Here is a 21,859-nt window from a genome sequence, read left to right as displayed (position 1 = left end):
AAGCGACCGAGAGGTTTCTGAGCTTGGGCCTGGGCTGTCCTGGCTCAAACTGGGCAAGGCCCAGCGAGTTGCTGGAATGGAATTTGACCTACATAGGAAGGAAAGAGCAGATAGAAACCTTGCTTCCTTTGGGGACCAGTACCCAGAAGCAGGGGAGGACGTGAGCAGGAAGGGTTTGGCAGCAGAGACCCCTCAGTTTGAAGCTTCCAGCAGCCGAAGGCCTCCTGATCATCCGCCTTTTCCTCTCTGAGTCTCCCATTTTCTCATCCGTGAAGTGGGAGCCATCTCTCCCCCAGAGCCTGGTGATGGTTAAATCAGGATGTGGATGCAGCCCCTGGCACGTTGCCTAGGGCCTGCCCGGTGCTGCTGGCGCTGATAAAAGCAGCAGCTCCCTCTCCTCTCTGCTTTTAAAGACTGATGAGCACCTTCTGCCTCCAGGGCCACTGCGGGGTGCAGGGGAGGCTCAGCCATGCAGAAGTCCTGACATCACTGGAGGACTTGAAGAAGATGGCTGAGAGGAGTAAATGCCTGAGGTCACCTGAAGGTCAGGCTTCACATGGTTATTACTCTTCTTCTTGAAAAGACCTGACAGGCTGGACGAGTTCAGAGGGTAAAATGCCTTGTCCAGGAATCCAAAGAACTCAAGTCCCAGAATTAGCTTTTGTTTGCCGAGTATCCTGGGCCCCTACCCTCTGACCTTAGGCTCCCCATCAATCGCATGAGGGTATTACAGCGATTCTGCAGTTTCTTGCGCTTCTTTTTTCATCTCCCAGAATTTTGTTCAAATGAAATCCTAGAAAATTAAAGTAACAAATAAATAAAAAGGGAGCTGTCACGGATCCCATAAACCACTGCTCCACCCTGCTTAGAACTGGGGACCACGCAGTTACAAGGTCCTTGTCCCATGCTCCAGTGCACCCAGGGCTACTCAGGAGCTGTGGGAGGAGGAAAGGATGTGAGTGACACCTGGCTCATCCCCGCTCCAGGACCCTCCTCCCGGACCCTCCTCCCACTGGGAGTAACCTACCTCTGAATGGCGTGGCCACAAGCCCTCCCTCCGCCAGTACTGACTGGGAGAGCCCGGAGCTGGAGTACATGCCAGGGAAAGGCCCGGCCCACGGACGCAAGTCGAAAGGCCATGCACGGTGCTTGGCAAGTTACATGACCTGGCTAGGCCACCCGGCATCCCCGTGTGTGGGAGGAGAGGTTCTGAAGCCAACATTTCATCAGTGGCTTCCTGGGAGAAGGAGAGCTCTAAGTGGGCCTCAGGACCCCCAGAATTGGGATAGGGTGGTGAGGGGTGAAGGCATGAGAGCCTCCTCGTGCAGGACCCCGAGCCCAAGCGCTTGCTGAACTGAGAGGCCTGGGGCACCCCTAGGAGAATCAGGATTTGAACTCGGGTCAGAGGTCTTTCCTCCACAGCCCTGTGGGTTGGGGTGGGGGCCTGGAGAGTTACTTTTAGGCTGTTTCCAGCTCTCAGAGCTGATGTTCCAGTACTCATCAGGGGTTTGCTACATGGCCGAGTTCAAATCTGTTAGGATGAACACTGTTCTCAGAGAACAGATACATGCAGAGCCAGTTTTGCCCAAAAAGTTAATTTCAGAAGTGACAGGTTTGCTTTGTATAAATATTCAGCACTGCGCCCTACTCTGGGCACCCTAGGTACCACTCTTAAGGAGTTCCCAGTGTGGTGGGTGGACAGCAGATGGGTATTCCCAAGCTGGAGACTGTAGAGCACACAGCAAGGGCAAAGGCCTGGAACAGCACAGGATGTTCTAGGAGGTAGCCCCATCCCCAGGGGTGGTGATGGGCGGCCGTGGTCCCAGATTCTGGACTCTCCCTTGCTCCTCCACCCCTATAAAAGGCTTCCACAAGAAAGCCGTGAGCTGTGGGGCTTGTACCCCTTCTTTAAGGCATCACCAACGAGTCCATCAGCTTGGCACGTAAATATATACATGTTGAATGAATGGACTTCATTACCGCCTTTCAGTTCCAGCCACGGGACTGGTGGAGGCAGATGGTGCCATGGGGACTTCCCATCCCTCCTTGATTCAGCGAACACCTGTCGAGTGAACCCTGCCGGCTCCATGATGCAGAGCTTGACAGCAAGCCTTAAGGGAAGGCACTCTTATCCCCATTTCTTATGTGAAGAAACTGAGACCCAGAGTCAGGGCTACCACATATCTCAACTCCAAGGTGAGGGAAGCAGCTCGATGCCTTTCAGCCTGGGTCTCCTGATTCCAAGTCCTGTCGTGAGCACGCTGGGTGCGGTGGGGGCGAGAGGTGGTGGGTGCCGCTTGCCTGCCCAGGAGCGGGGGCCATGCTCCTCCCCTGGATCTAGCATCCAGCCACACTGAGCACCCCGTTAGATCCGGCCTTGCAGGGCCCCCCCTTCTTCCCCCTGCACGTACTGTTCTGTCTACCTGGAATGCAGTCTTGCCACCGCTTCTCCACTTGGCAGACTCCCTGCATGTCCTTCACGGCCCAACTCCAGTGTCACCTCCCAGGAACCCACCTTTGATTGACTGTCCCAGGCAAAATTACAAGTCTGTCCCTGCAGGGCTCCCGCAGTGCCCCAGCTGAAGCTCAGACCACACTAGCCTCCCCTTCCCAATGGACCTGATGCCTCTTCCTTGATGTCAGGACCAGGGCCCGGGGCGCGAGTCACTGAGCCTTTTAGTAGTTCTTGATGCAGCAGCCTGCCTGGGTGGATGTGGATGTAACCCAGCCGGTGGGTAGGCAGGTTTTCTAAAGCAGAGTTTGACCTTGACCTGCCAAGTGGCAAAGTCCAGCAGAGGGCTTTGTCCTTGGCTCCCAGCAGCCCCTGCTCTCAGAGGCACAGCTGCTCAGCAGGGCCCCAAGACTGATTTCAGAGGCCCAGAGGCCCCTGGCACACCAGAGCCAGACTGGAGACAGGGCTGTGGTAATAGTACTGCCCCCCAGCAGAGCCCCTTCTGCGAGGGCATTCATGCAAGGGCACGATTTTTACCAGATCCGCATATCATCTGTATCATTTTTCACTTCTATTTTTATTTAAATTGCTGTGTTCTAAATAATATGAAACCACAGGGCTTGTAAAAAATATTTTGAATAGGTGATACATTCATGTGGTTCAAAATTCAAAAACGTACAAAGGGATATAAAATGAAAATTCTCCCTTCTACCCTGCCTCTGCCACCCAGATCCCCAAGGTACACTGTTACCTTTCTTGTGCATTCTTTTAAGGAAGTAGATGTGTATATTCTCCCCCATCCTAGCCTTTTTTTTTTTTCCTCCCACACAAAAGGTAGCATACAACACGCTGTTCTGAAGCTTTGCTTTTTACTTACTATAACTTGGGGAGTATGCCAAATCAGTAGCTAAAGAGCTTTCTTTGTTAAGTACTCCATTATATAGCTATGCCACATTTTTTCAAATCATAGGTTTGCATTGCTAGTTTTATATTTATTCGAGTGTGTACTAGAATAATATATACCTTGTATACCATTAGTATCAGATGGCCAACCTCAAGGCCAACCCTGAGCCGTGACACCTGTGACTCACCAGGCAGAAAGCCCCCACATGAGGGTTCAACAGCCGCTGTCGTGCCGTCCTTGTGACCTCCTCTTACTTAATCCCAGTGGTCACCCGAGGAGTTGGGCTTGGCCGGGGCCCACCAGAGGAGGCCTGTCAGGTGCTCACCACCCACTCGGAACCAACAGCCTTGGGTCTGAAGGCTCCCTAAGGAGTTGGGAGGGAGGCTCTGAGGGGTGCTGGGCAGGGTGGGCCGTGACAGACAGGATTTACAGGGAGTGCAGCCTGCTGTGAGGAAAGCCCCAGCGTCTAGGATGAATGTCCAGAGTTTGGCCAGGAAGGAGCCCGTGGGGAGGAAGGATCCAGCTCTCCCTTGACAAGGAATGGGCTCTGAACTCCTGCTGGCTGAAACCTTCCTCTTAGCCTCTGACGTGAGAACCTTAGCTTTCGCAATCGATGGCCTGCCGGCTTCTAGAGAATGAAAAGACCACACTAGGAATGTGTCTGATTAACAGCTAAGCCCAGCGCTATCTGTGAGGATCTCAAAGTCAGGGCTGCTTCTGGGTTCTGGGGGGAGGGGGGGAGACCAAGGCCATCGCCAAGCTGAGGCTCTCCCGTCCACAGGTAGGTGCGGCTCAGGATCTGTGCCTCCACCCCTCCCCTCCAGTGCCCAGCCCCGTGTGGTGCACCTGGTGAATGCCCGCCCATCATTTCTTTGGCATCCCTCCCCCCGGGCCCCGTTCTTTCGGTCAGTTAAGGGCCTGCCTTAACTGTCATACATCTTGGCTTCTTCATTTTAAAAGAAAACAAAAGTCCTCTCCCTAGCAAGGCACCTTGCTCTCCCCGGGCCCTCCTGCCTGCTGGCCTCCTCCCTGCCTGCTGCCTCCGGCCCTTGGCTTCCAGGTGACAGAATCCCACTGCCCTTTTTCTCCCCCAGCCCTCTGCCCATTGGAAACACCTCGACCCAGCACTCTTACTCACCTTGTGTCGTGTACTTTTCCAAAGCACATTCCTGGCTGGTATGTCATCTGTGTCCTAACAACCCTGGGAAGCTCGTGGTCTGGGGATGGTTGCCCCGAGCTTCAGCCTGGCTCTCTGCAGACCCCTGAGTAAGCTGGAACTTGTCTCTGCCTCAGTATCTACCCTGTGAATGGAGGCGAGGGTTTGCAGACAAGCAAACAGACGGGCGGGAGGAGTGGGGAGGGGGACTCACCTGCTGGAATTCACAGAGCAAGGAGGCAGGTGGGCTGGAATTAGAAGCCAGCATCTTGGGCTCCAAATCCAGGGCACTTTGCCTATCCATGCCACTCCTCCCACGTAATTGGGTCCCCCTTGCCTTGGTTCCTGGGCCTCCCAGCCAGAGAGTCTGGAGCCACCTCAAGCCCAGGCATGGCTTCAACAGGGGAATGAGACCCCGGAGAATGCCAAGCCCTGGCTACAGAGAGGGGGAAGACCCTAATTACCCTCTCTCCCCAGGAATAAGTCTGGCCAGCCCGGTGTCTAGAAGTTGGCAGGGCTGGTTTGGGCACCTGAGGTCAGGAAGTGGCCAGGTTTCTTCAGAGAAGGGCTGGTGTGGTGCCAGGAGTCAGGCAAGCTATCTGAACAAGGGAACCTGCCAGCCCAGGCCCTGCCCTCTAGTAACCTGGGCCTGACGTGCCTCTAACAGTGTGGGGTTTTCTCTCTGCAGAAGCTGACGGGCCGCCTCATGCTGGCTGTGGGAGGGGCAGTGCTCGGCTCCCTGCAGTTTGGCTACAACACTGGAGTCATCAATGCCCCCCAGAAGGTGAGTGCTGTGCTGTCCTAGGCTTCTGGAGACCAGAGGGCTCTGCTGTGCACCCCTGCCCCCATCACACACACACACACACACACACACACACGCTCACCCTGCCTCTTGGACATTGGAGTCATTTACATCAACTCACCATCTGCCTTACCAGCCAATATTCTGGCCCTGAATGGGTTAGAGACTCTTAGCTTTGGCCTTGGAAACTTGGGGCCCACAGAACCACGGGGTCTTTATAGGTCATCTTTTTTTTGTGTGTGTGGTACGCGGGCCTCTCACTGTTGTGGCCTCTCGCATTGCGGAGCACAGGCTCTGGACGCACGGGCTCAGCGGCCATGGCTCACGGGCCCAGCCGCTCCACGGCATGTGGAATCTTCCCGGACCGGGGCACGAACCCATGTCCCCTGCAATGGAAGGCGGACTGTCAACCACTGCGCCACTAGTTAAGCCCTTTATAGGTCATCTTGACCAACCTCCCACCCGACACAGAAATTTGTAAAAATTGAAGCCGTGTTCGGTGTAGTGATGCTGCATTCGTGCGGCCCTCTGGGGCTACAGAGGGCTTCTGTGGTGCTTTTCTCACCTGTTCACACCGAGCCCTAAGGCAGGCAGGCAGGCAGCCGTGCCCACTCCTACCCTGCAGGTGTGGGGAATGGCCAGAACCTGCCCAGCATGACCAGCTAGTCAGGGATGGAGCTGGTATACGACACCAGTCTGCCTTGGCGCCCTCCCTGCCAGGTGGTCCCCAAGCCCGTGCTCTCACCCATCCACATGCAGCACACTCCCTTGTAAGGGAGCCCATTCTAGGCTGAAACTGCCTATCTCCCTGGAGGCCCTGGGCCAGGCAAAGCAAAAATGGCATCCTGCCCTAGGGAACTGGAGGGGTGCAAGTGTGCACTTATTCCCTTTTCCCCACAGCACAGCCCAGATCTGTCCTCACGTGCTCACCGGTGTCGGGACTGGGGGGTGCCCCGGTGAGGGCCTCCAGCGTAGCCAACCCACTGCTCTGGGGAGGAGAGCGGAGGATAGGGGCAGGAAAGGAGACTGTAACGAGTCCCTCCTCTGCGCCAGGCCTGTTGTGTACATTCATAAGGTCGGGCGGTGATTTCCATTTTATACACCCGAAAACCAAGGCCCAGGGCAGGTGAAAGGACCAATGGGCTCAAGGCCACATAGCTAGGGGATGGTGGAGTCAGAAGCCAAACTCTGTTGTTTACACAACCTCAGGCTGCCTTCCGGACCAGCCACCTGGTCAGTTTAAAAGTCTCTACCTTCCCGGGCAGGACAAGATGAGAGTGGATTGTCCTGTCAAGGCCACATTCATGGTCCAGACAGGTGAGGCCAGGAAGTGAGTGTGGCTGCTTCCCGAGGATCGGGGCCTGTGTGGGGGAGCTGGGCCTCCTCCCAGTAGGCGGAGGGTGGCCGTGGGGGCCATGCCCGATGCTGGGGAGCAGGTCACCAGAGCGGCCAGGCCCGCTGAGTCATGCTCAGCTGTAGCAGACGTGATGGGGCTTTTCCAAGCTTGTGGGAAGTGGCGACCGTGGGCCCATGCTTGAAACAGTTCCAAGCCCTGCTTTTGCTAAGTGCTCTGAGCAGATCTTGCCAAGGTGTGTGCCTCGGAGCTGGCTCCCTTTGGGAATCCTTACAGATGCAAAGTGTGTACAGTCTTAGAGACAGGTTGAGTTCTCCACTTGATCGCACATCAGTAAGTGTCCCCTGACACTTACAGAATCTGACCTCACTGGTCTGGGATGCTGTCTGGGCATCAAATTTTTAAAGCTCCCCAATTGAATCTAACATGCAGTCAAAAGATGAGAAGCACTGGATTAAGTGATCACAGTCAGGGGTGGTCACGTGACTGATCACATAGTGAGTTACGCACGGTGACAGAACGAGGACTCTAAGAACAGGATAGAGGTGTTATCCGGAAACAGAACAGGGTTGTGGTAAGCAGGGGCCCACAGGTGGGGATAAAATGCCCAGAGGAAAGAAAGTCTGTGTGTCACTAGGGTAAATGGGAGGAGGGAGAAGGATGGGAGGGCGACGAGGTAAGCCAGAAGCTGCCCGCAAGGGGCTCTTGTGGTCGGTAGTTTCATCTGTAGACTCTTCAGCCACTGGCAGGGCATGGCACAGCAAGAATGGGCAGGTGGGCACCAATGCGTAGGCCGAGCTGGGGAGTGTGGACTTCAGAACTCCACTAAAGAGGATAGATAGGATCAGATTTGCATTTTAGGGAAATGATTCAGGCGTCTGGTGCAGTGGGATGGGTCTCAGAATGTGAAACTAGAGACAGGGAAATAGTGAGAAGGTTGCTGTTGTAATAGGGGTAGAAAAACCAACACTGAGTAGGAAGAATGGGCAGGAGCTGATCATCAGTTCAGCCCGAGGATGAGAGAGCGGGGTTTAAAACTGGCTTCGGCGATGTGGGTCTGGAGGCAGAGCAGGGAGGTGCCGTGGGATATGCAGGAACTGAGGTTTGGTGACACAGCGGGACGAGCACTTGGACACGGGGGTCTGTTTCTTTGGAGGGTAGTCAGTGGGAGAAGACCGATAGGTTGGTCACCGGTATCCATAGTGATAGAGAAGGATCTCCCAGAGGGACTGCAGAGTAAAAAGAGAAGTAAGGGTCAAGCCCTGGAGAGCACACCCACTGACAGAAGATCCTGGGAAGGAGGAGGAGAGCTGGCACCTCTACGCCAGGAGACAAGACCCTTCTGAGCCAGAGGAGGAATGGAAGCGCCTGAGGATGAGCGTCCATGGCCACATCCTTCGTCCCTAGAGCAGTGCCCGTCCATAGGAACAGGCACTCAGATGTGGACAGAGTGAAGGGATGCTATCCGGTGCTCTGGAGGCTGACCTGGGCAGATCAGCTCCATTTTGCCAAAGGCAAAAGACCCTCCGGTGACCCTGCCGTGGCAAAGGCTGTCCAAGTGGAGTCCTGTGGGTAGAGACCTCCCTGCAGTGGGTTGAACAGGGAGAAGGGAGATGGGGGAGAGCAGAGACAGCCTTTCCAAGGGACTCGGTAGAGAAGGAAGAAAGAAGGGTGGTCGCCAGAGGGGTTGTCTGGCTAAGGTTTTTTTTAATACGAAGACTTCAGTTTTAAACGGCTTGTAAGGAATCAGCAGAGGAGGAGAGGGTGAAGATAAGGAGTGGGGGTGGTCCTTCAGGAGGCCGGTGGTGGTGGAGCAGAGGCAAAGGGGTCGCATTTGGCCGGAAGGGACTAAGACACTTCCAAGGGTGCAGTTGTGGACAAACCCAGAGTGAGGTTCTCTAATTCTTGGGACTTCCCATCTAATCAGAAACAGGCGAAAGGTGAGAATTACAGCGGAAGATGGGTGGGGCAGCGGGCAGGGGGTCCGGGCAGCACAGAGGGCCCAGCGGTAAACATTTATAGGAGCATTTGCGGGCACCTGTCCAAAGGTCACTTGGGCAGCCAGCCTCTGAGGACTGAGGTGAGAGACCTGCGTGGCGTTTCCGGGGGCGTGTGCTCAGGCACTCCTCCGCCTGTTTACTCTTGTACTTTACAGACACTTCTCATAAGCGTGGCCGTAGTTTTCCCAACCCGAAGCAAACGGGATAAACTTAACAGGTGAAGAGGGGAGAGGACGACACTAGAGGAAGAGATGAAAGCGGGGCTCAGAGCCGACGGCCGTGCCTCGGGAGGCACCATAGCCATTGTCCTGGGAGGGCCCAGTGATTGTGCCAACACCGTCACTCAACGTGGACTATGCCAGACGCTGCCCTAGATGGGGGAGGGATAGAGCCGAGAACACCGCAGGCTCACCCTGGCCCTCAGAGCTGGGCCCTGTCCCTGCCCTCCAAAGATTCAACCATCCAGAGTGCAGGGGCGGGGTGGGGAGGGGAGACCCCTTGGGAAAAGCCGCAGTATTATTAACGGAGGGCTTCTCAGTGCTATGGGAACGAAGAGAAAGGAATGACTAATGCTGGGGGTAGGGCTGATGGCAGAGACAGAAAGGGCCTCACGAAGGAGTTAGCAGCTGTGCTAGACCTTGAGGGCAAATCGGCCCCAGAGGGAAGGAGGGGCGGGTATCCCAGGCAATAGGAACGGCTTGTGCAGAGATGCGGTGGCGTGAAGTGTTCCACTGATGGGGAATTGCTAACGGCCCGCGCTGACCAGGCCGACCCGCCTTGTCTGTGTAGAGGCACTTCCCTTAGGAAACTGCACTGCGCTGGCCAGGTTGGCCTACTTGCCAATGGAGACTTTGTCCCACTAGAGGTGAGGGTGCCAGTACTGCTGTTAATTACCAGAAACTTGGTCTCCTCCATAAAACAGGCCCCAAAGGGCTTCCTCTTGGAAGTGGTTAATTAATCATAACATTATCTTAAATGTTTACAAAGTACCTCCTAATAAGTTACCTCCTCACAGCAGCCCCACAAGGTGGGTGGGGCCGGGCTTATCTTCCCCTCATAAAGGAGGCACCGAGGCTGGGAGAGGTCACCTGGAGAGTGAGAGGCTGAGTTACAGATGGACGCCAGGCCTCACGCCTGATGACGACATCCCTGCCAGGCCTCCGGCCTCTGCAGGGTAGGAGGGGAGCCCAGTCACACAGAGAGCAGATAAATGAGCAAGGGCATCCTGACCATCATACTGGGTGGAGAGAACTACCTCTCCCCTCCCCAAATGGCTGAGCTGCCAACAGAGGTGACTAAAGGCCATTGAGGAACCATGAGTTCCTGGCCAAGGGACAGTGTCAGGCATGTCTGAGGCATCCTCAGAAACCAGACCGCTTGGGCTGGAAGGGGCCTGACAGTCCACAGGCTCAACGTTCCTTGTTTGCCAAAGGAAGAACTTGGTCTAGAGAGCAGGCGAGGTCTGCCCAGGACGACCTGCTTGGTAAGTGAAAGTACTGGAGGCAAGATGGGCTTCCCAGCCCAGGCTCCAGGCAGCCTCTCCTTATCTCTGCCTAGATCCAAAGGGCTCTGGGCCCCCTCTCCCCTTCGCCCATCTCCGCTTATACGGACTCTCACAGCTTACAGCTCACTTGTCATGTGCCAGGCATTGTTCCAAATGCATTAGAAACAATAATTCAATTGTTCCATATAATATAACCCCATTAGGGAGACACCATAATCCCTGTTTTATAAAAAACTAGGGCACAGAGATGTTAAGCAATTAGACCAAGGACACACAGCTAGTAAGTGGCAGAGCTGGGATTTAAATCCAGGGAGTCTGGCTCCAGTCTACATCCTTGACCACCACAGAAGAAATGGCAGTTACACTTAACAGGCACCGAAACACCCTTTTACATGCCAACAACTGCTACCCTGCTGCTCTCTCCTGCTCTTACTTCAAGCTGAGTCACGCACAGACGTCCCAGTTTCCCACGCACAGTTGCACAGCCTCTTACACCACGACACCCTGCCACAGCTCCATCATCTCTTAAGCCTCTCCGGTTCATGGCCTGTTCATCAATTAGTGACGATGCTTTCTGCCTCCAGCCCTGTGCTGGGACCCAGATGAACCAGACTGTCCCCCTGTTGGAGTTGTCTAGAGGGAGCACACAGTGCCTCATAGTTAGCTGTCCGGGGCAGTGATGGAAACAAGGACAGGCTGGTGTAAGCGGACAAGGGGGAGGGAGAGGGTACCTGGCCCATAGAGGAGGGTTTTTTTCAACACCGTAGACATTTGTGGCCAGATAGTTCTTTGGCATTACGGAGGCTGTCCCATGCATTGTAGGATGTTTAGCAGCATCCCTGGCCTCTACCCCTGCCAGTATAACAACCAAAAATGTCTCCAGACATTGGGCGGGGGGAGCAAATTGCGCCTGTTTGGGAACCACTGCAGTAATGAAGAGGTTATGAAGGCTCTCCAGAGGAGGGATGGCGCGTTCTCTAGAAAGTGACCAACAGCTCACCAGGCAGAAGGCGAAGGTGCAGAGGTGTGGGGTGCCCGGGCAGCATGGGGGCGTTGCCATGTGGGGTGGGAAGAGACACTTCATCCTGAGGGTGGTGGGGAGACAAGAAAAGCTGTGAGCAGGGGAAACGAAGATCCTTCTGTTTGCAGGGGAGACCCCAGAGGCCAGGGACCAGTGAGGAGGTCAGAGCAAAGGCTTGGAGAGAAGTCCTATCAGGGCTCTTCCAGAAAAGCAGCCAAAGCAGCCAGGGTGGTCCGATCATCTGCTCTGGGGTTGGGGCCCAGCTTCTAGCTCCATCTGGCTGCCTGGGCCTCTTCACCAGGCCCCAGGGAGAGGCCCTGAGGAACCCAGAAGTTATCTGTCCAGCCCCACCTGTAGCATCTGTCTCCGAACTCCCAGCTGACCCTGGGGCGTGGCTGAGTTGCTATGGAGACAGACCGCCTGGGGCGAGGGGCGGGGGCAGCCCCAGCTGTGGGGGAGGGGTAGGTAGGGAACAGGAAATAGGGGTCAAAGCCAGGCTGAGGGGCTGAACTGGACAAGCTGGCCCTTTCTTCCTCGCGACTGGACCTCAAAGCTTGGGCGGCTGTTTAACCCCTTCATGCCCACAGTATATCTAAGAGAGAGAAGAAAGGGTTGAGAGAGAGCTGATTCCCTCTCAGGATGATCTAGAACAGGGGGCCCCAACCCCCGGGCCAGGGACCAGTATGGGGGCCCTCACAGCAGGAGGTGAGCGGCGGGCGGGCCGGTCAGCCGCTCCCCACCGCTCCCGTTACTGCCTGAATCACGCCCACCGTTACTGCCTGAATCACGCCCACCGCCACCCCCGGTCCATGGAAAAACCCTCTTCCATGAAACCGGCCCCTGGTGCCAAAAAGGTTGGGGCCCGCTGATCTAGGAGACCAGGCCTCTGCAGGGAAGATGTGGAGAGCAGCCAGAAATTCCAAAACATATACCCCTTCTCTTGGCAGTGGTCTGGAATTCTAGAACACGGGTTGGCAGGGGGACCAAATCCAGCTAGCAGCCTGTTTTTGTATGGCCTATGAGCCAAGAATGGGTTTTACGTGTTTAAAAGGTTGGGGTGGCGGGAAGGGAGGGAAGGGAAGAAAAATAAGCAACAGAGGCCATGTGTCATCAACAGACTCTAATATTTTCTATCTAGCCTTTTACATAAATTGTTTATATCAATCCCTGATCCAAACTTTGACTTGTATGCTCCCTGCTGACAGGGGACTCACTAACTGTAACATGGGTAATCTCATCCTCTGAAGCCTAGAAAGCTCTTCTTTCCCCTGAGCTGAAGTCAGATGCTTGTCTCATAGAGCTCTGCAGACCTGCTGGGTCCCTCGGCCTGGGCAGCCAGCAAGTTCTGAAGATAGAGCTTTACTCCCCAAGGCAAGCCTCTAGTTCCTTCAGGTTCTTTCTTGTACTATAAATTCCTAGGTTAATGCTTTGTCTTGCAGTAATTAAAAAATGGAAAACTCTGTCCTTAATGTTCCTCTCAAGGAGATGGCTTCTCTCCTTGAGAGAACAGTGACACAAGGAACAGCTTTCTCCATGTGCCAGGCAGTGGGCTCCGCCTCACACCCAGAGCCTCACTACAGATGCTGCCCTGACACAGAGAAAGTCAGAACTTCTGCTCTAGACAGAGAGACGTGTGGTCCTTCAGCCACAGTTACCCAGGCAGGGAAGGGAGGGGGGATGACAGACATGACACAAGCCTCTCCCCACCCTCACCCCCAGGAGAACTGCTGGGATGAGGAATAGCTCTTTTTTTTTTTTTTTTTTTTGACGGTACGCGGGCCTCTGGCCTCTCCCGTTGCAGAGCACAGGCTCCGGATGCGCAGGCTCAGTGGCCATGGCTCACGGGCCCAGCCGCTCCGCGGCATGTGGGATCTTCCCGGACCGGGGCACGAACCCGTGTCCTCTGCATTGGCAGGCGGACTCTCAACCACTGCGCCACCAAGGAAGCCCGAGGAATAGCTCTTTACTGGAAACCATTCAGTCCAAGGGATGGCAGCTGCCCAGGGCCATCCTGCTTCTCCAGGCTGGCCCCTACAGTGTCGCCAAGTGAGCCTCCGCCCTAGGTTCAATGAGGGGATGCTTAGAGAAAGAGCTCTAATAGCCCCTCAGCTTCCAACAGCCTGATGCCATGGCTGACCGGGACCTGCCCTTTCTCCCCAGCACGCGTGCACTCACACCGGCCCTTGGCAGGGAGAGGGGTCGGGAATGGGCTGGGAAGGGAACAGAGACAAACGGAGGGCTGAGCCTGGTCTGCTTGATGTCCAGGGCTCGACTGCCAAGTCAGGGAATAATGGTGGGAATCGGAATCTGGCTTCGGTGGATGGGAGAAGTCAGGAGCAGAATCCAGGTGAGACCTAGGGCAGGTGCTGCGTGAGTGGAGAGGAGGACCGATAAGGAGGTAGGATTTTATGGACAGGACCTGGTGAGTGACTGCATGTGGGGCAGTGGCAGGATCAAGGGTAGCTCCCAGGCTTGTAACCAGAATGTGAGGAAAGAGCATTCAGAAGAAGCACGTGTGAGGCCTCGCCTCAGACATGAGCCGGGGCTGAGGAGGCCGCCAGGAAGCTCGCTGCCAAGACCAGGCCTGTGGGATCCTGTTAAGGGTGCAGAGCAGTAAGGAGGCTCTTCTTCCATGACGGGCACCCAGCCACTGCTGGATGATGCTCAAGGCAGCGGCTGGGTGGAAGAGGTGACCCCAGAACTTCTCCCCACGCAGGGTTCTCCTGTTCTCCAGGGACCCACCGCCTTTCCTGGGCCAAGGGCCAGCTTCACCCCCCACACAGGGCATGGACCCGAGGGGAGAGGACAAACAGCCCGTGCACCGCCCGCAGGAAAGGAAAACCACACTTGGCTTCTTCCCACAAATCTCAAGCACCAGATCAAGAGGCAGGAACCCAGTGGGCAACCTCGGCTTGGCCAAGAAGTGCTGCTGGGGGGTGAAGAGGATGAGCCTGGGGCCAAGGTGGACGGTGCTGGCTGCTCACCGTGCCTCAACCCCATAAAGTGGTCTAAGCAGCAAGGGGCTCAGGAGCCATAACGGAGCTAGCCATGGCCAGGGTTTGGCCCCTCTGACTTGTTACCACATGCAGGAGACTTAACTGGGGAGGCTCTGGTAACACCTCACTTAACACATGGTTCCTCAACATCTCCAGCCGGATCCCAAGGAGAGGTTAGAGACCTCAACCTCACACCCTTAAACCCATTTAGGTAGTAAGCACTTACTGCCTAAATACTACACGTATTGGCTCTGCGTACAATTCAGGCAAGTTCCATTAGCCGACTTGACAAATTTTAAAATGAGATGTGGAGAGCTCTATGAGACAAGCGTCTGAAACACAGGGGGCAGGGGGTGAGCCTGAGAACTACAGCATGCAAAAATTAAGTGTCATCCGGGGCAAACACCTCTCCTTGCCCCTGCAGAGAGCCCCAAGGACATCAGTGCCCCGGAGCCCTGCTTGTAGGTCTGGTTGCTCTGGGCGGCAGAGTGTGAGGGACGGGAGGGAGAAAGATTTCCAGCCAGATGATGGGCCCTCCAAGGGGTGAGGGCCATCTATCTGGGCAGTTCCCTTATCCAGGACAGCTTGCTCTCTGCAGAGCCTGATAAGTGGAGCATTACTGTTCCCAACCAGTCCTCTGGGGTTGGTTTTGTCCCTTGAAGAACACAAGCACTTTGTGTTTGTTTTGTTGAAATCTGCCTTCTCTGCCCCTGGCAGAAGCAAGGGCTGCTAGGAGGGAAGCCTAAGGCCCTTTCATTGCTCCTCCATCCACTTGCTAGGCGCCCCTGCACCAGCTCTGGGAGAGGCCCTGGGGTGAATCCACTGGGGTCCCTGCCCTCAGGGAGGACAGACTCTTGGGACCCTCTGAGCTGGGTCTCAAAAGATTTCAGCCCGGTAAGGCAGGTGGGCCCTCCAGGAGGAGTAACCGTGGAACTGGGGGAAAGGGTGCATAGGGCAAAAGTAGAGATGCTGGGAGGTGGGACTGATACCTGGCAGGAGCCTTGACTTTGAATTATGGGACGCAGGCTCTGTTAGCCTTTGTCAGTGGCCTGCACTGCCCCTGGATCAGTACCAGGACGTGGTGGGGTCCCTCAGCTCAGTGGTGGTACCAAGCACCGTGTGAGCACTGCCAAGGGTGTTTCATTAACTTCCCGCAACACTATGGAAGAGATAAAATCATTTGCCTTCGGTCACACTGGAGATGAGTGGTAGAGCGGGGTCTGAACTTGGTTGCGTCCAGGTTCCTCACCCCTGAGCTGTCCAGCTTCCCTGGGACAGACAAGTAGGTAACTCAGTGGGCACTCCTGGGACTGTGGGCTTGGCAGTTGCGGCTACCCACAGCCTCCTCTTCTGCTAGACCCCTGGAGCTTGGGAGGGTTACGGAGGGCCAAGAGCAGTGGAGATCGTACTGTATGAGAGGCTGCATATTGCCCGGTGCACACAAACTTGCAGTGGGGAGGGGTGCCAGATGGGTTGGGCTCACGTGGAGTTGAGTTTGAGCTGCAAGTGGGGAGGGGAAGAGGGGCATGCAGGTTTGTGACTGGCTGAAGTCGGGAATATTCAGGTTACGTGAGCGCGAGTTCGTGTGTGTGATGGCGTGTGTACACAGGAGGCTGTTTCTGGGTATGGCGGGCCTGTGGCTGCGCACGTTGCTGGGTGGGTCTGGCTTGTCCCGAGGCACTGGGCATGTATCTGCATCACCTGAGAGGAGGGGTGAGTGTGAGCAAGCAGAACCAGGGCTGCCTGCCTGCCACATTCCTGGGCCTGGGCCAGCCAGGCCCTCCCTTTGGTGGGGGCAGGGCTAGCGGGAGGCCTGTTCTAGGACAGGTGTCTCCAGTTCCTGGAACTGCTTCCTTGTCTGTAGCTTTCCCTGTACCGCCCAACTGGGCACCTGAGAGAGGGGACGAGGCCATGGGTCCTTCAGAGGGGAACTCCCAGGCCAGCCGGGGGTGGATCTCACAAGCATTTGTGTGCAAGTTGCTCACACCAGGTCTGAGTGCAAAGTCAGCCTGCCCTTCCCTTCCTCGAAGGGCCTCTGTCCAGCTGTATTTCCTCCCCAGCAAGGGGGATTGGGGAGGGGCATGTGGGAAGAAGCACTCTCTCTGCTATGCCTGAACCTGCCATCATCCCCAGAAAGTCCTGTTGAGCTCCTGAAACTACAGGGCTCTGGAAACCACCCTGGGGGAGGTATGAGAGCCGGAACCACTCTCCCTCGGTGGTGTGGGTGGCTGAGGCCCACAAAAGGGGTGGCACCCGGTGTAAGAAAGCAGCGAGTTTGGGGCTGGGCCTGGTGCTGGGTCCCTGGGCCCCCTCTAGCCGTGATAAAATGGTCCTCTTTGAGGCGGGGGAGTGCAAGGGAGAAGGATGACTGGGTCCTGGCCTCGCCCACCAGGCTGCTTCTGCTCCTGCAGGTGATTGAGGAGTTCTACAACCAGACATGGATCCACCGCTATGGGGAGCGCATCTTGCCTGCCACACTGACCACGCTCTGGTCCCTCTCTGTGGCCATCTTCTCCGTGGGGGGCATGATTGGCTCCTTCTCTGTGGGCCTTTTCGTTAACCGTTTTGGCCGGTGAGCAGAAGGGGTCCTGGCCCTGCCCAGGTAGTGGGAGGTGGGGGGCCTTCCCTGGCTGTCCTAGGGTCTACCTATGACCCAGCCCCTGGGGCCTCCGGGGGGTCCAGGGACCTGCCTGACCTGTGACCTCCTCCCCGTCCTGCCCCCCAGGCGGAATTCAATGCTGATGATGAACCTGCTGACCTTTGTGTCCGCTGTGCTCATGGGCTTCTCAAAACTGGCCAAGTCCTTTGAGATGCTGATCCTGGGTCGCTTCGTCATTGGTGTATACTGCGGCCTGACCACTGGCTTTGTGCCAATGTACGTGGGGGAGGTGTCCCCCACAGACCTTCGCGGGGCCCTGGGTACCCTGCACCAGCTGGGCATCGTCGTCGGCATCCTCATCGCCCAGGTAAGCCCCCACCCATGGCTCCAGTGCCTCAGGTGTGTGTCCAGATTCAACTCCTCACCTGGCCTTCCACAGCCCTGCAAAGGGCAGCCTCGTAGACACATCCTAGGCGCAGGTCCCGAGAACAACACCGCTCACCATTCTCCCGGGGCCCCCCGGTGGGAGAGCAAGTCCAGATGCCTCGACCCTCCTCATCCCAGCCCACTCAGCCTTGCATCCTTTCTTCTCACTGTGGGGATCCAACCACAGGGCAGCCCACTGGTTCCTCAACGTGCCGACTCTCTCACACTTCCACACCTTGATGCCTGTATATATATATATATATATATATATATATATATATATATATATATATATGCACTCCCCTCTCTCGAGGCTCTCCCTGCCCCACCCCTAAATCGTCCTGTGGCAAAGTAGCAGCCCCCATCCCCCTGCCAGACATGTCTGCAGCCCTGCCATCTTATCCCCCAATAATGCCGTGATGTAGGTCCTACTTCCCTCTTGTCACAGATGGGGAAACTGAGGTTCAGAGAAGTTAAGCCTCACGTTAGTGGCAGAACTAGACTGAGAACTAGAGCCCTCTCTCTAAAGCAGCAGCTGCCACAAAGCAGGTGAAGAAGGCCCCTGGGTGGATTGGGGCCGCGAGTGGGCCCAGGGCAAGGTGTTCACAGCTGCTGCTCTGGCCCTGCCTCCCCCAGGTGTTTGGCCTGGACTCCATCATGGGCAACCAGGAGCTGTGGCCCCTGCTGCTGAGCGTCATCTTCATCCCAGCCCTGCTGCAGTGCATTCTGCTGCCCTTCTGCCCTGAGAGCCCCCGCTTCCTGCTCATCAACCGCAACGAGGAGAACCGGGCCAAGAGCGGTACGGCAGGCCCTGCCCCTCCCCGCCCCCGGCCCCGGCCTCCTCCCTGCTCTGAGCCACCCCCGCCTTCCTTCCGGCCCCCCCAGTGCTGAAGAAGCTGCGCGGGACCTCGGATGTGACCCGCGACCTGCAGGAGATGAAGGAGGAGAGCCGGCAGATGATGCGAGAGAAGAAGGTCACCATCCTGGAGCTGTTCCGCTCGACCGCCTACCGTCAGCCCATCCTCATTGCCGTGGTGCTGCAGCTGTCCCAGCAGCTGTCTGGCATCAATGCTGTGAGTGCCCTCACCCACCCTTTCCTGTGTCCCCAACCAAACCCTGCGGTCAAGTGTGTGCTGTGGACAGGTCCCACACTTAGAACAACAGACGAGCCCCTGCCAGAGGAGCAGCTGTCCTTTAGAACCAGAACCCATGAGGGCACTGGTGCAGTGTCCCCTTCATTCTTTACTGACCGTGTGTCCTGACCCCACTGGGACAGAGGCCGGGGAAGAGCCACCGCACCTGGCTGAGCTCCGTGAATTCTGTGTCTCGTAGGTTTTCTATTACTCCACAAGCATCTTCGAGAAGGCGGGGGTGCAGCAGCCTGTGTATGCCACCATCGGCTCCGGCATCGTCAACACAGCCTTCACTGTCGTGTCGGTGAGTCTTTTGCATCATTGCCCACAAGCCAGTCGGCAGCTGGGGTCCAGCTTGGGGCCTCAGGGCCTCATGACCAAACAGCAGCCTTTACTGTGAGCCAGGCACGCATCACGGGCTCCCTAAGTGCTCTCTCATTTCATCTTGGACAACTTGTCAAGTTCATTACTCTATCAAACAGCTGATGACACTGACGCTCAGGGAAGTGCAATGGCTGACCCAAGGCCACAGCCAGAATGCTCAGCTGTCTGGCTCTCGGGGGCCAGCTCTCATTCCCTCAGATCCTATGTAGTCCCCGAGCTGAGCCCCAGGGAGGAGGCGTCCATCTCTGCAGTGCCACGTGGCTTTCCCAGCACTGGGGGCCACCCTCCCGGAGGAAGGGGTATGTTCAGACGGGCACCAGGCAGGCTGCACTGACATCCTCTCTGCCCACAGCTGTTTGTGGTGGAACGAGCTGGCCGGCGGACCCTGCACCTCATAGGCCTGGCCGGTATGGCAGGCTGTGCGGTGCTCATGACCATCGCGCTGGCGCTGCTGGTGAGTTGCCTTGCTCGGCGGGTGAGGCGTCAGGTGGGGGGAGCTCACGTGGGCATCAGACCCCAAAGTGCCTGTCTCAGCCCCAGGCTGGCGAGCAGCACTGGAGGCCAGGTGCTGGCAGGGGGGGCTGCCCTCGCCCTGGTTCTGCACCCCTCACAATCCTGGGCGTGGGCCTGACCTTCTGCCTCTTAAGGCTGGCTCCTTCCATCCCACTCCCATCCTGTCTTCAAATGGCTCCTCGCTGCTTGGTGCTTTCTCACCACCGCACCTCCAGCCCCAGACTTAAAGTTCTCTCTCCCCAGGAGCTACTTTGCCTGATACTAAATTTTTCAAAGTCTTCTCTGCATCTTCATCTTCAGAACAGCCCTAGAAAGTAATGCCCTCCTCACCACAGAGGCGTGGAAACATGCCTCATCTCACTCAGTCCTCACAACGCACAGGTGTAGTTCAGTCAATATTCCCATTTCTCAGGTGAGGAAACCTCCCCCAGTGAGGTTAGTAATGTAGCAGATAAAGGACGAAGCCAGGAATCAACCTCAGGTCTGCTGGCCCCAAGCCCGTGACTGTAATCTCTGTGATAATCCTGTCCCAGGCACTTCACACACAGCACTTGATTGTCCAACATCTGGGCAAGGAAAGCACTAGTGCACTCATTTTACAGCCGAACCAAGGCTTAGAGAGCGCGGTGATGGCCGAGAGGCCTGGCAATACCGTAGGCAGTGAGCAGCGGATCTGGGATCTGGAACAAAGCCCATATAACTTTTCCGCTGCACCTTCCTCGAGAATGATTATACGTAAAACCACATGCCTGCCCTGTGCCAGTCCTGAGTAGGGCACCTTACAAGCCTTCTGACACCCACCCCCAGGAATGTTCTTCCACATCCTCCTACTGTAAGCAGACTGCTCCACAGCCAGAGCCGGGGGACCCCAGGGACCTCTTCTTAGGGCCTTCCACATGCAACTACATGACCATTCTGGGAGGGCAGACCATGCAGGACTTAAACTGTTTTGTTCAGATGAGGAATCCGAGACCCGGCACAGGTTACCTAAGTCACGCGGCAAATCCAGGATCAACGCTGGCCTCCTGCTTTCCAGCCTAGAGCTCTTAGGCCTGCCCTGGGCTGCCTTTGCAGTTTGTTTCTCCTGAGGATCCAGCACAGCCCAATCTAACTTTCCTCCCGTCTCTCGTCTTCAACAGGAGCAGCTGCCCTGGATGTCCTACCTGAGCATCGTGGCCATCTTTGGCTTCGTGGCCTTCTTCGAAGTGGGCCCCGGCCCCATCCCATGGTTCATTGTGGCTGAACTCTTCAGCCAGGGCCCTCGTCCAGCTGCCATTGCTGTCGCTGGCTTCTCCAACTGGACCTCAAATTTCATTGTGGGCATGTGCTTCCAGTATGTGGAGGTGAGAACTCCCAGAGTGCCCACACTCAGCATTTCTCTCCTGCATGCAGGACCCCATAGTACTGTGCAAAATGCTGTCCCTGCCGTTCTTACGGGAATCATGCTGGGGAGGAAGCAGGCTCAGAAGCCCAAGTCACACAGGGTTCTTTCCTTATCTTTGAATTTTCTGTTCTGCTCTGCTGTGGGAAACTGCTCCTATCACATGCCAGGTGCCGCGGAGTCTAATACTAACATCCCAATGCTCCTGGGTTGTCGGTGGGTGTTCCCTTTTTCAGATCAAAGGCCCAGAGGTAAAGTGACTTAGCCAAGGTCCTACGGCCCAAGGTAGGGTCAGGTCTCCAACCGAGTGTTTCTGTGTATCTTTCAGCAACTGTGTGGTCCCTATGTCTTCATCATCTTCACCGTGCTCCTGGTTCTGTTCTTCATCTTCACCTACTTCAAAGTTCCCGAGACGAAAGGCAGGACCTTCGATGAGATTGCTTCCGGCTTCCGGCAGGGGGGAGCGAGCCAAAGTGACAAGACACCCGAGGAGCTGTTCCACCCCCTGGGAGCTGATTCACAAGTGTGAGGTGCCCCACACCACCAGCCCGGTCTGCTCCCAGCAGCCCAGGGATCTCTCGGAGCACAGGCAGCTGGATGAGACTTTCAAACTGACAAGATCTCAGCAGAGCTGGGCCTGGGGCTCTTTCCTTCAGCCAGTAGTGATGTCCAGAAGAATATTCAGGACTTTTAATGGCTCCAGGATTTTAACAAAAGACTGTTGCTCAGATCTATTCAGACAAGCAACGGGTTTTATAATTTTTTTATTACTGATTTTGTTATTATTTTTTTATCAGCCAGAGTCTCCTTTATCCACATCCCTGGCTTCACCCTGAATGGCTCAGTGCCTGAGGGTGGGGACCAAGCCCTGCCTAGACACTTGCCTTCTTTGCCAAGCTAATCTGTAGGGCCGGACCTATGACCCAAGGACACACTAATCGAACTACGAACCATGAGTCTTCTACCCCAAGAGGTGGCTCTGGCCACTCCTTCTGTGGGCCTGGGTCTCCCCACCTAGGGATCAGGCTCCAGGATCAGGCTCCATTAGGATTCGCCCATTCCTGTCTCTTCCTACCCAACCACTCAAATTAATCTTCCCTTGCCTGAGACCAGTTGGGAGCACTGGAGTACAGGGAGGAGAGGGGAAGGGCCAGACTGGGCTGCCAGGTGCTAGTCTCCTTTGCACTGAGGGCCAGACGGTCACCAAGAGAGGAGGGCCATGGGAAACTGAGAA

At 56.0% G+C, this 21,859-nt stretch overlaps 1 protein-coding gene across 1 annotated transcript; it reads left to right on the top strand.

Moving 5' to 3' along the window:
- Positions 1-5,191: 5,191 nt before the first annotated feature.
- SLC2A1 (solute carrier family 2 member 1) lies at positions 5,192-21,398 on the top strand. The gene is made up of 9 exons (XM_065873643.1): positions 5,192-5,296; positions 16,601-16,761; positions 16,915-17,155; positions 17,851-18,013; positions 18,100-18,287; positions 18,547-18,651; positions 19,084-19,185; positions 20,384-20,587; positions 20,954-21,398. The coding sequence occupies exons 1-9, from the start codon at positions 5,219-5,221 to the stop codon at positions 21,152-21,154; spliced, it is 1,443 nt and encodes a 480-aa protein (XP_065729715.1). The 5' UTR covers positions 5,192-5,218; the 3' UTR covers positions 21,155-21,398.
- Positions 21,399-21,859: the final 461 nt, after the last annotated feature.

The sequence above is a fragment of the Phocoena phocoena genome, chromosome 1 (genome assembly GCF_963924675.1).
Source record: "Phocoena phocoena chromosome 1, mPhoPho1.1, whole genome shotgun sequence".
Taxonomy (NCBI): domain Eukaryota; kingdom Metazoa; phylum Chordata; class Mammalia; order Artiodactyla; family Phocoenidae; genus Phocoena; species Phocoena phocoena.
This window is presented reverse-complemented; position numbering and strand designations above follow the sequence as displayed.

What these genes read in the sequence shown, in the direction of transcription:
- SLC2A1 (XM_065873643.1), top strand. Translation starts at nt 5,219, where the DNA reads ATGCTGGCTGTGGGAGGGGCAGTGCTCGGCTCCCTGCAGTTTGGCTAC. An exon ending in TTCGTTAACCGTTTTGGCCG is followed by an intron (nt 16,762 to 16,914) that starts GTGAGCAGAAGG and finishes CCTGCCCCCCAG; the next exon opens with GCGGAATTCAATGCTGATGA. An exon ending in GGAGAACCGGGCCAAGAGCG is followed by an intron (nt 18,014 to 18,099) that starts GTACGGCAGGCC and finishes CGGCCCCCCCAG; the next exon opens with TGCTGAAGAAGCTGCGCGGG.